This window comes from Misgurnus anguillicaudatus, chromosome 6 (genome assembly GCF_027580225.2).
Source record: "Misgurnus anguillicaudatus chromosome 6, ASM2758022v2, whole genome shotgun sequence".
Taxonomy (NCBI): Eukaryota; Metazoa; Chordata; class Actinopteri; order Cypriniformes; family Cobitidae; genus Misgurnus; species Misgurnus anguillicaudatus.
The window spans coordinates 21629333-21644546 of record NC_073342.2 but is presented as its reverse complement, the minus strand read 5'-3'; the positions used below and the strand labels follow the sequence as shown (position 1 = coordinate 21644546).

Here is a 15214-nt window from a genome sequence, read left to right as displayed (position 1 = left end):
CATTAGCAAAATACTAAATAAATTAATATTTCTATTGTGTTTTGCAAAATATGTCATTCTATTCTGTGCTCATCATGAAAATGGCTCAACATGAATTTTTAATGCCACTTTACGTATCTATTAGAGTACAAACGTACAGATCAGAATATATCAAAATATGAGTCCTCCGCCAGCTTTAATGAGAGTTAATTATCTCGCCTGCAGTGCAAGTTGTGAGGTAATTGCCGGTCAGTGGTCATGCTGAGAGGTTTATATATATTTATCGGTGAGAGATCAGCTTGGGTTACCCCGAGTGCTCCGTTTCATTATCTACACTCACCTAGACACAGAAGCTCGACGGGTGTCCTCATGGTGTTACCATGGAAACCATCCTGCTAGTGTTTCCCTTGTCTATCTAAATGTCAATAGATTTCAACCCTTGGTCTGGCCAAACACTTACAAGGCTAATGCTGTCTGCATGACAGTCGAACTTTGACACACACAAGCGGGACGCCATAACCGACCTCACGTGTCCGAGTGCCTGCAGCTGCTTTGTAATGTGAATTCTTCGTGCTTTAAATGGCCACACGTGATGGGCACAGAGGACACTTTTGAACTATCAAACCTTTTGTTTGTAATGGAAATGATTAATGTACTAGGCAAGCGTAGATGCAGACTAGTAGACTCTTTTGAGTGTTAATGTAATCAAATGTGCACCTTGTTGTAAGTCTCTCTGAACTGAATGTACGAACAAAGCAAATTCAAAGAACAAAGGGGACGGGTTGAACCATAACAAGCAAACAGGGGATCATGTGTTTATGTTCTCCGTGCTGAGTCATGGTGAGCCATGTGCAGGACCATGTGATCGCTTTGTTTTGATCATGTGATGGCAAATCCTGTGGGAGCAGGGCTAGGTAATAGGTTTCAAGCGGGATTGCACATGGTGGTGTAACCTCCTTGTGTAAGTTTATTATAGAAGCCTGGAGTGAATGCGCCAGCATTAATTTGGGTGTTATGTGAAGTCACGTGTAAATGAAAAGAGCAAGGTTACATTTTATATCAAAAACTTGAGTGCGAACTATTTTTAGAGTAAATCCTGTGTCTCGTTTCCACTGATATATAAGAGAGAAAAAGATAGATCCGAAGTAAGAGAGCTTAAAATATCTGCTTTGTGTGGGTAACAATAGCTGTGCATGTCAGTGAATCCTATAATTTCTGTGAATGTGAATGGATGAGTAGGAGTAAACTTAGCAAACTGTGTCTGACTTTTTTTGAAGAGGTCTCGGTGTGTTGTGTAACCGACTTGATGTTATAAAAGCATTGTAAAAAAAACATCAAAGCGTGACCACCTTAATCAAAAACGGATCGATCACAATCACAAACCACATCTACTAGAGCGTAAACAAAGGAGAGCGACTCAAAAACGGTTGACTTTAAAGGAAACGTGTGGGAAGATATAAAGATAGGTGAAATGATCTCTCAATAGGAGGGAGCGTGTGTTGTTGTTACCCTACAGAAGCACATGCTGGGACCTCTCCGTGACCAAACCACATCAAACCGTCTGAAAGTGTGTGCGTCGGTTCGCCTTCAGCTGCGTAGAGGAGTTCGTGACTTGGAAAACCCACTACAAAGAGGGTCGAATGAATGATCTGTTGATGATAAAAGAGATATTTACACTTTTCTACAAAAACAAGATCTACAAAGGTTATCTGGCAGGTTACTCGACACATGATATGAAGTCATCTGTTGTGTTGTTTCTTAAAAGTAATGCTGCTACCTGCCTCTTTCTTTTCTTCTTTGTGTGACTCAGTGCACTTTTCGACAACGTCAATAAAGCACTTGACAGCCTCTTTAGGCCGTTTCTAGGGACTGTTTACGCAATTCTTTATGGCTTGATTCGGAACGCTTCCGATTCTAATTGCGTCAATTTGTGAAATGACACCCCGTATACACTTAAGAGTTAATGGTTGTGGCATTTTAATGAAGAAAACAAAGCAATCGTGGAGCCTTGATGAGTGAGCTCATTTCTTCATTGATTAGAAGAGGAACTAAACAGTGGGTTGCTTTTTAATTGCCATCTGCTTAAATGACGTTTCAGAGTGACAAGCAGATGACAGTGGGACACGACCCCAGGGTGTCCACCATATCCACCCCCACACACACTAACGCATTGAAAAATGTAAATTATTTAAATTTGTGTTATGTAGCTGTGTTTTATTTACGATAAAACAAAGGTATGACCGCTGCCCCCATTGTATCAATGCAAGTATAGTTTATTTCACTTCTAAGTGTTCGATGCATGGCATTGCGACAAAATACTATACATCTACTGTGGTACATAATACAGTCCCCTGTAGGCACATGTGCAACCCTGGTGTTTCAAAACCCAGCGGTGCGTGTACAGTACGCGCACACCCTTCTGATGACGAAAATTGCGTCACGCGCACTGTATGCGGACCCTAAAAAGTACTTTAGCAACAGAAAAATACATAAACAGTGTTGGGGGTAACGCATTACAAGTAATGCGCATTACGTAATAATATTACTTTTCTAAAGCAACAAGTAAAGTAAAATTTGAGTAATGCGAGTTACTATTCACTTAAAAGTAACGTAAGCATTACTTTCCATGAAAAGTAACTAGGTCATGCAATTAGTTACTTTTTTGGGGAGTAACTTAATTTTGTAATGCATTACTTTTAAAAGTTACTTTTCCCAACACTGTACATAAAACATACTGTTGCTGTTCACAGTTGATCAGGGACTATTTTTGTCAGTGGAAGGAACCCTTCCGAAAATAAACCATGGTTTAACTACATTTTAAACCAAAAAAACATGGTAACTATAGTAAAACCATGGTAACCACAAAATAACCATGGTTTTGACAAAAATTGTTCCCAAAAACCACAGTTAAACCATGGTTCCCTTTCGTGAGAACTTCAACGCTGCATCAGAAGCTGATGCTATGGGGTCTGAGTATGTATATCGAATTCGACCAATGGTTGGGCGTGAGCGCATAGACGGAAACCAGAGAGCATGAATACGGCGGAAAGGAATGCGGACTTTATCTGGCATTGTGGGATATGCCGAAGTGGGTGTACAGGCACACCAGAAGTATAGCCAGGGATATGCAGTGTCTCGTTCCCTTCTCAGGGAACAAGGGTTACATACGTAACCCGATACGTTAGTGTAGTAAAACCATGGTTTTGCTAAAAGGAATCAATACACCAAAAAACCATGGTTATTATACTTTTACCACAATAAAACCATGGTTAATTTTTGTAAGGGAAGGCTTTTGGTCAATTTTACTGCATGAAAGCTGCATTGCTACATATTTTTCACTTTAATATTTGTACTACATGGTAACCATTTTAAAAATAATCAATAACGTACCCAAGGCTAGTGCTATATTGTGAATAAGTCACAGCTGAAGGGGTTGCCCAACATCCCCCAACTGTGACTTATTCCATAATACAGCATAGCCTCTCTTACCTTATTGCTTAAATGTAACTGTAATATAAAAAAATAAGTTCAGTTTAAAAAAAAAAAAATTCTATGCATGCCAATTGTTGGATTTGCTTACATTTATTTTACATTTATGTTTATTGCAGATGCTTTTATCCAGAGCGACTTACAGTGCCATACATTTTATCAGTCTGTGTGTTCCCTCATAATCGAAAACATGATTTTTTGCTAAGGCAATGCTTTACCAGTTGTAATTTAGCTATTCATGATCTACCTGCCACGAGAACATGCTTTGTAGATAAGTATAAATTGTGCCTACAGAACTAAACCTTTCAGTACATTTGCATTAAATGAATGAGATATACTAAACAAAAAGCTTCCTAGAAAGTCTTTCACCATTCTTTCAAAAGCATCCCAGCTGGCTCCACATGAAGTTGGTTAAGATAATGCCCAGAGGGTGCAGTGCTATCACCTATGCAAATGATGCCTATAAAACATCTTTGCTTAACAATTAGGATCACTACATATCTCTTTCTAACATTTACATAACATACTATCAAGTATGTCATGTCTCATCCAGCTCAAGTGTTAGAGCACTGCATTAGCAATGCAAAGGTTATGGGTTTGATTTCCAGTGAACATATGAAGAGTTTCGTTGCAAAATTTTTTGTCAAAACATGTTTATTATTATGTTATCATATTATTATTTTGTTTTATGGTGCTACTTAGCTGTATTTTTAAAACAAACCAACTGCAGTTGCATTGAAATTAATTGGAATGCACAACCAAAAAACGAGATTTCTGAACAATTAAAAAAACGGTGGTTATCTCGTTTTGCAACGAAACTCTTCCTATATAGACTGTAAAAAATTATTTGTTGGTTCAACTTAAATAAGGTACCTGGTTGCCTTAAAATTTTGAGTTAATTCAACTTGGTTGACATAATATTTTTACACTTTTTTGAGTCCATTTTTTAAAGTCAAATCAACTCAAAATTTTAAGGTAACCAGTTAACTTACTTTTTTAAGTTAAACCAACACATTTTTTACAGTGTACTGATAAAATATTGAATGCACTTTAAAGGGCACCTATAGTCCGATTCATGATATTACATTTCCTTTGTTGTGTAAGTGTGAATTTGTACATGTTAACGATATGCAAAAGGTACAAACCCCAAAGTAAACGATGACGCGAGTTATCCAACATAAATCTCTGTGTCTCAAACACACAGATTGTTTACTTCCAGGGATTGGTGATGTAGACAAGACCAATGTTTTCATAATTTTTCCCGCTTTGGACTCAGCCTGTAAGTTAACTCCTGTCAGCATTGCTTTGTGAGCAAATCTTTCAAACATGGTAAGGAGCGTCACATTTCTGGCTGACATGTACAAAATCCATGCGTTTCAGGAAGAGAGTGAAATCTGGAGCTACAAAAATGTACGGTATGTGAAAAATAATGTGTTTTTTAAACCATAAACTACGCGAACACGTATTATACCAAATACACAAAATAACGTTGTTTTTTAGCAATGAAAAAGTCGCTTTGGATAGAGGCACCTACCAAATGCATAAATATAAACAACAAAAAATGTGAAAAATAACTTTTATAAAGAATAGGGTGCACTAAATCCTTTCCTATTGGTGATGTCTCAGCAAAGTAAAAAATCCTCTTTGTTTACATATTCAGTATTCACACAATTGTTGTCATTACAATTGACTTTCAGTCAGTCTAACAACAGTTGTTATCTGGATGCATGCATTCTTCAAATAAACTCATTCCTGATGGTGTGTGCATTTGAAAATAACAATACGCTCCAATGCACACATTTTCTTACATTGTTTACTATCTCTTTTGTTTACTCTTAGTGACCATATGTTACGTGCATTTTAAATATTGAGCAGTCACTCTTGCGTATTGAAAGGGTGGGGTTTTGTGAAGGGGCTTGGGCTGTAAAGCTCTCTAGATGTGACTGAAAATTGATTGACAGTTAAATTAAGAGCTGAAACAAATGAATCTGTGACTCTCAAACATGATGGTACATCCATCCGAGCATTTCTCATAAGACTGACCGGTGAAAATAACCAAAGCAATCTGAGAGACTTCTTTGGAAATGTATGATGTTGTGAGTTAACGGTGTTCAGAAAACAGAACAAGAGTGATATCATACAAACAAAGAAGCTCACAGCTGATATAGATCTAAACATGACTCAAACACATTTTACTTTGTAAAATAAACTTTAGATGGTACGGCTGTACTGTATTCTCTCTTTATATTTGCAATGCAATACTGTTTTTCCATTCTACTATTCCTTCTCCACCGTGTGACACACAAGCAGTAACATCAGACAATATCAGTGGTGAGATGAAAGAAAGTGGGTTTAGAGCGGGACGGTGTTATAAGATGAGCTTTCTTTAGGGCTTATGCTAAGGGAGAGTTCAGAGTGACCTAGATTCCATAGCCCCCAGTCACAACACTGCAGGGTCATGTGACCAGTGTCCTCAGTCAAAACAATAACATGAGGAGCAGCGGCTGAAGCTGAGGGCGGGGCTCTCGGGTGTTCGTGTGCGTGCCGGCTTTGATGTCCTAACTCTTTGCAGGTGCTGAGAGAAGATGGCTGGGTGATAAACTCTCTCCTAACATGGCAACCGACAAACACAAGTGGTCCTTATTGCATGAATCATTTTTGCTGTTGGTTTCTCATGACTCAACTGATTTCTCCATTACAGCGTAACCTACAGTATATGGACTTTAGGAACCATCTGCGAATTTACTCCGCCTCATGTCATTCCAAACCCATTTTGGATTTTTTTATTTCTTGGAATGGCACACATTTCGAAAAATGTTCAGAATCTGAATTTCTTTACATTTAATTTAAAGGGGCCATGGTATGAAAATCTGACTTTTTCCATGTTTAAGTGCTATGATTGGGTCCCCAGTGCTTCTATCAACCTAGAAAATGTGAAAATGATTAACCCAGTAACTTAGTTTTGCTAAACCATTCTCTACAAGCATGAAAAAATAGGTTGTTGAAATTCGGCTCTCCTTATGATGTCATAAGGAGCTCTTATTATAATAATACCACCTTTTACTCTGCACTATCCAACCACAGCACTGCCATTTAGTGCAGAGAAAAGCACAATTGAGTTTTAATTGCAACAAACCACCATTATTGTGATCAGTGATTGAATTTCCTCAGCTCATTTGCATTTTAAAGGACACACCCAAAACGGCACATTTTTGCACACGCCTACAAAGTGGTAAGTTTAACGTGCTATAATAAATTATTTATATGGTATTTTGAGCTAAAACTTCACATATGTGCTCTGGGGACACCAAAGATTTATTTGACATCTTAAAAAAGTCTTGTGTCATGGGCCCTTTAATTTCATTTAAATTTCTCTTTTTTACCTTCATGCCATACCTCGAGGTCACAATAACATTGGCATTTTGTGTCAGTACAGGAATTTAATAAGTGGCGGCCGGTGACTTCTTTTTTCGAGAGCACTCGATGCAAAGTTCGTCACAACATGTATGTAGCCCGTCATGTGTGCTGTTTCTAATTTCAAAATATGTGTTCAGCGCGTCGAGTGATCCTATATGCATCACGTGTCTTGTCAAAATAAGTGCCTGCTGCAGACGCGTCTAAAGGGTTTATGATAAAAAAGACGCTTGCTTTTGCCAGATACTCGCATAATCTCATGCGTAATTAGAGTTTCCTGTTAAGGGAGTGTCTTGCGTGTATTTTGTGAACGTGAGCGTCTCTTTTATCATAAACGGTTTTGACACATATGCAGCAGGCAATTATTTTGACAAAACACGTGATGCACATGGTTCACATGACACAACAAACACATATTTTGACAACACGAGCAACACACATGACACTACGAAATACATATTTTGAATTTGCGCCCCTCGGATGAGCAGTCACGAGCCACCACTGAATATTATAATGTTTGGTAGAAACTAGCATCTGTGTTCACAGCAAGCTGTCTAACTTTGTGATGACCCGTATCGGGTCATGCTCATAGAAAATAGACATTGCTTGACCTCAAGGAAAGCAAAAAATACATAAACACATTTAATTACTTTATGCTTTATAGATGAAAATTAAGTAACGGTGCATTCTCTATCTGTGACCTTACGCTTTCCAACCTTATGTCATCTGATTTGCCTATTTTCCTAGAATGCAGTAATCCGTGGAGATTAAAACCCCTAATTTATTACTCCTGGCCCACTGGTTTACTGTGCATGACCCTGGTTTCTCAATTTAACGATTATGAAAAAATCTGTTCCTTGAATTGTGTAATTTTTTGGTCATGATGTCTCCGAAATCTACTATCAAGAACCACAGAAAAAAAATCCTCCTTACACTCTCCCTGTTGTAAAGAGCAGCATGAATTAACATACCGGCCCAGGACTGGTTTGTGTTGGTTAATGCTGGTTTGCTGCTGGTGGAGCAGGCTCATTCAAGCTTGCAAATCAGGAACAGCATTTGGATTGGTATGTTTCAGCTGGTAAAATGTGTGATTTCTGAATTTCTGGTTATGTAGGATTTGACCAAATATTCTGCCCCAATTGCAAAGGTAAGTGATTGTCTCACGCCGCCCTTCAGATAACCTCAGTAGAGGATTCGGATGTGCACCATAAGCCCCTCTTGTCAGTGTAAACAGTGGGGGTCTTTGTGATCCATCAGATTAGAAGTGTAAAGCCGCATAAAGCCACTTTTGCTGCAGGTTATCACATTTTCTTCAGCAATACGTCAGAAAGGTCATTGTGATAGAATGGCCGCTAACAATAGACTAGTGTTGCCATGTCTGCTTCCCACAATAACTTACTACGATACACCATAAAGACTTTTTAGTAGGTGTATGGATTGTTGATGGAGTAAACTTTATTTTTCCCCAGGGAGGTAAATTGCGGGAACTTTAGTAGTTTATAGTATGGTTTATCTGAGTTTATGGGATAATCATTCAGTGAAGCCTAAATGTCCATTATAGAAATATAAATCTTTCCTTGCAGTCTTTTATATTATTAAGTCATCAATACAAGCACACATCTACCTAGCACTTGCAGATGTTTTTAAAAACCCAAAGAAATAACTTGACGAAAGCAGTGTTCGTTTTTCTGATGATGTATTTCCTTTAGAAACAAGAAGTTTGGACGGGATGTGCCGAAAGACTCCTTTTACTATAGCCAATATGCTTTGGTCTGAGCCAACAACTGTGCTTTGCCACATGCTCATAAATGTTAGGATTATCAATGTGGATTAACTTATTAATATAATCACACATTTAAAAGTACAAAACAGCTTCAACATTTCCACAAATAATGAAGTGTACAAGTAACTTAAGTCTGACATAGACGGTCTCTTTGTACCTCTGAACATGTGTTCTTTACTTCACATCAGGTAACTGCAAAGAAACCTTGAGGGATTTCCCTCCTGATTGCTCCAGCGTGTCTCATAAAAGCTCCCATACGCCTTGATGTCCTTCTGTGGTATGACCTAATAAATCTGGCATAAGATGAAAGTGAATATATATTCCTGATTTCAGGGAAGGTAAGCATATATTAAGACCTAAATACTAAGTGAAGATCAGACATTACCTGTGAGATGAATAAGTTCAATCATGGCCCATTAAATTTAATTCTCAGCAGTCATTCGTAGCACTTTACATAAAGTGCATTCAATAGATATGAATAATTGCAAGGGTTTTATTCTTCTAGGCCTGAGATGTAATTATTATTTTTAATGCACATCTAACATGAGAGCTTTTGTTTTCTCATGTAAAGAGAATACTGCGGTCTGATATCAAGGGCTAATGGGTTCAGGGGAGCGCAGCTGGAATTGAAGAACAAGTCTGTGTGCAGAGCTTGGCTTATCATATGAATTTTCATAACAACATTCATCCCCTATCGCAGCAGGGGATCGCTGTTTACCTTGTCTCCTGTCTTTGAGACATCCTGTCTGAGTAGTACCATCAGCATCTCTTCAATTTACATCCTCAGACGACGGAGACGATGAATTTTGATCTGTGGAGAGAGAGATAATCCCAGAAAACATGAACATTTTTAGTCATATGCTTGATATATGTTCCCAATTTTTTGTTGACTGTCATATGACTTTTCAGATATACACTCAATACTTTACATTTTTAACAGTGTTATATATGCTAGATGGATATTAGCCAATGATGATGATTCATTATGAATATACCAGAACCTGTTGTGCTTCAATGTGTCCTCCAGATTGTATGACTCTTTGCCACAACTCCAAAACGATAAAAGTAGAACTTCTTTGAACATCTGCAGGGTTGCAGTATCTAATGATGTGTCTGGATGTGTCTATAAAAATATATTTTATATAAATATAAATAAATAAATAAATAAAAAAATAAAAAAAAAAAAAATATATATATATATATATATATATATATATATATATATATATATATATATATATATATATATAATTATTATATTATATTATATATGTTTACTTTACAAATTTACACTTTAAATTCAGCAGCTTGTTCAAAATCAACTTACAAGTAACCCATTAAATGATTTGTACATGTTACTAAGATGTATTATAAAACAGACTGATATTTAATTCAGTTTTAAATGAACACTTTGTTTCATTGTTTCATTCTACGTACTTGTATTTATTGTTGATGATGTTTTACCAGTTCTGACACGCGCAAGTGACCAATATTACACCAATTAGTCATAGTAGACTTACATAAACGGTGCAACGTGGTTGGTCTTATCAGATAGCCTAAGCGCAAAGCTCTCAGACGAGGTATCCATACGCGTCTCGCACTATTTCTACAACAGCGCACTATTTCTCATTGCTGATGAAATGTTATAAATACTATATGCGTACTAGATCATAAATACCAATAATCACGTTCTTCTTTAGCTGCTAAATAATTTTGTTCATATAGTGTATTTGTTATCCTGTGTGTACGCTGTCTATCCGTCGCGGAGGGATTTGTGCAAAGCCCAAACGCTAGAATTAAGAGTTAATGCGGTCTCCGCGCGCTCACACAGACACATCAACCGTGCATGCAGAAGAGACGCAAAAGCGCAGACGTGTGCACTTCTGTCTCGCTATGGGAGTGCGGGGACATTTGTGAATAATTTTGGACCTTAGCATCTTGTAGGAATCGTTTTGTGGGGTTTTCCTGTGGGCTCCCACTCTTGAAAACCCATTTTGAAGGAAATTCGTTTATCTTGGTGAAGGACGCTGTACCCGGTGTTTTCTCACGGCCCGCGGCAGAGTTACGCGTCTGAGGACTTTTTGGATTGAGAATCTATTTGTAAGAGGACGGGAAAATGTTACTCTCCAAGTTTGGATCTTTTTCCCATATTTGCAGCACGACCAACATCGATCACTTACCGGTGAAAATTCAACTTCAAGCAGGTAGTCAACGTTATGGTTACCTATTACCTATAAATATACACGTTTAGTTTTAGCATCTAATTGCAAATGTGTTAAATCAGTTATTTACTTTCAAATTTCCATACACAGTGTGTCATGCTGGTTAACACACACGCATCTGTCCGTGACCTAGGAATCTGTATCCATTTTGTTGCCAACTGCGCATAGCGCACGTTTGGTTTTTATATCGCATTTTTTTCGTTAACTCCGTGTTTTCTTAATTTTCAGTGAAGACTGAAAGGGAGCCTTTTGACAAGATCTATCATGTGGGGTCGGTGCTTGGAAGCGGCGGGTTTGGGACGGTGTACTCTGGTACACGGATCTCAGACGCGTTACCGGTAAGCGCTGGCTTTGTTTTGGTGGCAGCACATGGCCGCGTTTCGCGCCACATTCATATGCAGTACACAACTCAAACACCATTTTCCTCCCTTTTAACTAGGTTGCGATAAAACACGTCGCCAAGGAGAGAGTCACCGAATGGGGTACAATTGTAAGCGCCTTTTATATATATTTAAATTTATTATTATTTAGTTGCTCCTTTTTGTTTTAATAAATGCTTTTTTACATTTTAGAACGGGTCGCTGGTTCCACTAGAGATCGTTTTGCTGAAAAAAGTGGGAACTACTTTTCAAGGGGTCATCAAACTCATAGATTGGTATGAGAGACCCGACGGATGGTTGATTATAATGGAGCGGCCGGAGATGGTGAAGGATTTATTCGACTACATCACGGAGAAGGGCGCGCTAGATGAGGACACCGCCCGGGGCTTCTTCAGGCAGGTTTTGGAAGCGGTTCGGCACTGCTACACCTGCGGTGTGGTTCACAGAGATATCAAAGACGAAAACCTCCTGGTGGATTTACGCACGGGAGATCTGAAGCTCATCGACTTCGGCTCCGGGGCGATCCTCAAGGACACGGTGTATACAGACTTTGATGGTGCGTCCTTGCCTCTCTCTCTTTTGCTTTGCATTAGCTTGCTTGCATTTCAGGTTTAGAGTAATTATTTAGGCTCACCTGTCTCGCATAGTAGCGTTTAACCAAACTTATTCAAATATTGTTGGGGGAATGCTTACCTTTTTTTTTTTTTTTTTTTAGCTATATTTAGGTGACCTATTCATGTGCTTTAGTTTTAGTGTGACTTGAAAAGGTTAAAATTAGGGGTTACGTGAGTGTAAAGTATCAGCTGTTACTGCGTAACGTGTTTGTTGTGAAACCTGAGTTGTAGAGCCACGTGATCACTCCCATCACGGATCCCTGTTTTTGTTTGGTATCCAGGAGACTCGTGGCCTGTGGGAGGGGGAAGGGGTGTCAAACCACCCCTAGTGAAGGGGCTTTTGTTATGGGAAGTGATTCATGCGGATTGGCATTTAGAGTTTCCATAGCTCGTGACTGTTTGTACCTGAGCTTATTTAAAGAGTCACCCTTTAGGTAGCCCCCCTGTTTGTTTCAGCTTGCTTTTATTTTGGAAATGGACTGAGTGCAGACTGGAGGAGGGAGGGAGAGTCTGTGAAAGTCAGACCACTGGCGCCCCCTTTTCTATAGTCAGCTGACTACAGCGGCTCATTATGTAGTGCTGCAGTGTACTCAAAAGCTTTTTTGTTGGGGTGGGGGAAAGGCTGTTTTGAGTATGAAATGGGTATTGACTTAGGCCAGAGTTTACATGTGCATTCAGAGTGGTCTTTAAATCAGCTGTGTTGTTCTTCTAGGCACACGAGTCTATAGTCCCCCCGAGTGGATACGGTACCACAGGTACCACGGACGCTCAGCAACCGTGTGGTCCCTGGGCGTCTTGCTGTATGACATGGTCTGTGGTGATATCCCCTTTGAGCACGATGAGGAAATTCTGAGGGGCCGTCTTTTTTTCAGGAGAAGAATCTCTCCAGGATGTGATGCAACATTTCTTGCTTATTTTAAGCATTTTTTTTTAGAAATGTGAAAACTTATTGCTTTCTTGTATTCCTCAGGATGTCAGCAGCTCATCAAATGGTGCCTTTGCTTGAGACCTTCAGACAGGCCCACTTTGGAGCAAATTTTCGAGCATCAGTGGATGCGTACAGAGGAGCAGCCGAAAACAGAAAGTGGCGACATCACACTTCACGCCATCAGCACAGAATCAGGCTCCAGTTCGAGCAAAGAAAGCCTTTGACAGCCCTGGAGTTGCTGAGTGAATGGACTTCTTTGTCCTTATTCCCAGTTTCCATTGGTTATCTGGACTTAAATTTATGTTGCATAGATGTCTTTTGTTTTTCTTGCCATGGTGATTACATGGGCAGTAATGCTGGTAATCCTATGATCTTACTGGTTGCTCTTATAGAGCTTGGACATTATTTTTCTTTTAGACTCTTTTAGTTTTCGGTGCCTTTTTTGAAAAGCTGCTTTTATGGGATTCAAGTCACGACGGAAACCAGGTGGATTTTCATGGATTTTAGGGGAATTCCCCTGAAATCATGGGAACGTTCATAGACTGAATCTAGTTATGTGGTGGGTCTCCCTTGCCCTCTAGTGGTCGAATACTTGAAGTACACACTTACTACTCTCTTAACAGTATCTTTCTCTGCTGCTCTGCCATTCATATTCACGATTTCTACGGTTTTCCCTTCTGTTATTTTCTGAATGTCTTCCACAACTTCATCTCTTTTGGCGCCACTTTCTAGACTTTGTTTTTGCCGAGACTGGAGTGATGTGCACAATCAATGCAATATTCATGGACTCATTTGTCTTTTTTTTTTAATACAAGTATTTGTATTGTATTTATGTACATTTCTTCCATGTATCTTATTTATTCATGCAATAGAAACATTCCACATTTGGTGGCTATTTATTTATTTATTCATTTTATACCATCTGCAAAAAGTAAATTGAAATAGTTTAATGTAAAAGTTCCCAGGCTTATCTTTAGTTTAATCTAAAGGATCATAAACACACTAAATCTATCTAATACTGATACAAATATAAGAATGAGATATTGATGCCATTCTGATATAGTGTAAAATTTAGAATCAGTTTATTATCCATGTGAAGTGGAGGTGAAAGTGTTTTGGTCCTTCCACTGTGACAGTGTGGATTTTTTTGTTGATCTGGTGGAACATTTATTTTTTATATTGGACACAATAAATTTCTTTCTTACGTAAAGCATTTGTGTTGTCTTTTTATTTTAGCAAAATGCATTTGGATGTTTGCTTGTGTGCTATTTCTAAATGAGGTAGAGCAAATCTTTTTTTAAAAATTATCAGTTTTGTTCAGATTAATCTCTAAAAAATGACTATGGCCAATTACTACTACTACTGCTACAGTACAGTATAATTGTCTAAACAAAGTATGTTGGGATGCTGCCCCCTACTGAAAATAAGTGACATCCTAAAATGCAGTAGTAAATTTTAAGGTCCATTTTCATAATAATGTAAATTATTAAGGGGAAACATCTCTCAAATTCTGAGTACGTAGTTAATAGTACCCAAAATTAGTCATCACCAGTAAATGTCAAGAGACATTTGTGTGAATTTGTCATAGTATTACTGCTATATGACTGACTAAAGATTATTCATTGTTAGGTTCCGTGTGATTTAAATGTTGAATCACCCCAGATTAAAGGTGCAGTGTGTAAATGTTTGCGGCATCTAGTGGTGAAGTTGTGCATTGCAACCAACGGCTCAGTCCACTGCTCACCCCTTGCTTTTGGAACGCATAGAGAATCTACGTTAGCCGCCACCGGACAAACATGTCATCGTCGGAGACAATTTAGTAAAAAAAGTTTATCCATTAAGGGCTTCTGTAGAAACATGACGGCACAAAATGGCGACTTCCATGTAAGGGGACCCTCGTGTATGTAGATAAAACATCTCATTCTAAGGTAATAAAAACATAACGGTGCATTATGAACGGTCTTTATACACCCCTGATCATATAGTTTTGTATAATATTTTGCATTTATGTCAAGAGAGCCTTCAAAAAATTACACACTGCACCTTTAAGAAAATACTGTTATTGTATTACCACAGTTTCTGTTACCATACCCGTAACAATATGCCATAATTTGACATTTAATACATAATAGACACAGTGAAGCAAGTTGTATGTAGGAGTATAATTAAAATATATGGGACTACAGTTTCCCACGAGACAATGTTTGCGCCCCTACCGAAAGACAAATTAAGAAAACATTAACTTTTATTCTGCACTGCACTAAGAAGTGTCGTAAACGATCGTAAAATACCCTATAAAGACACTTGAAACTGGAGCAGTTTACCCAAGATACCCTTACGAAAATTAACCATGGTTTAACTCCTGATAAAACCAAAAACACAATGGTGTACCCCCCAAAAACGCT

The 15214-nt window shown here is 38.4% G+C and overlaps 2 protein-coding genes across 2 annotated transcripts in view; one reads left to right on the top strand and one right to left on the bottom strand.

The window, feature by feature from the left end:
• The window catches only part of LOC129434396 (creatine kinase U-type, mitochondrial), a 368704-nt gene that overhangs the window by 65439 nt on the left and 288051 nt on the right, over nucleotides 1–15214 (bottom strand). The window lies entirely within an intron of this gene.
• On the top strand, nucleotides 10362–14019 carry pim3 (Pim-3 proto-oncogene, serine/threonine kinase). Its single transcript, XM_073868761.1, has 6 exons — nucleotides 10362–10869; nucleotides 11116–11225; nucleotides 11327–11377; nucleotides 11460–11823; nucleotides 12594–12775; nucleotides 12857–14019. Exons 1-6 carry the CDS (start codon nucleotides 10782–10784, stop codon nucleotides 13031–13033), a joined length of 972 nt encoding a protein of 323 aa, XP_073724862.1. The 5' UTR covers nucleotides 10362–10781; the 3' UTR covers nucleotides 13034–14019.

What these genes read in the sequence shown, in the direction of transcription:
- pim3 (XM_073868761.1), top strand. Translation starts at nt 10,782, where the DNA reads ATGTTACTCTCCAAGTTTGGATCTTTTTCCCATATTTGCAGCACGACC. An exon ending in GAAAATTCAACTTCAAGCAG is followed by an intron (nt 10,870 to 11,115) that starts GTAGTCAACGTT and finishes CTTAATTTTCAG; the next exon opens with TGAAGACTGAAAGGGAGCCT. An exon ending in GGATCTCAGACGCGTTACCG is followed by an intron (nt 11,226 to 11,326) that starts GTAAGCGCTGGC and finishes CCTTTTAACTAG; the next exon opens with GTTGCGATAAAACACGTCGC.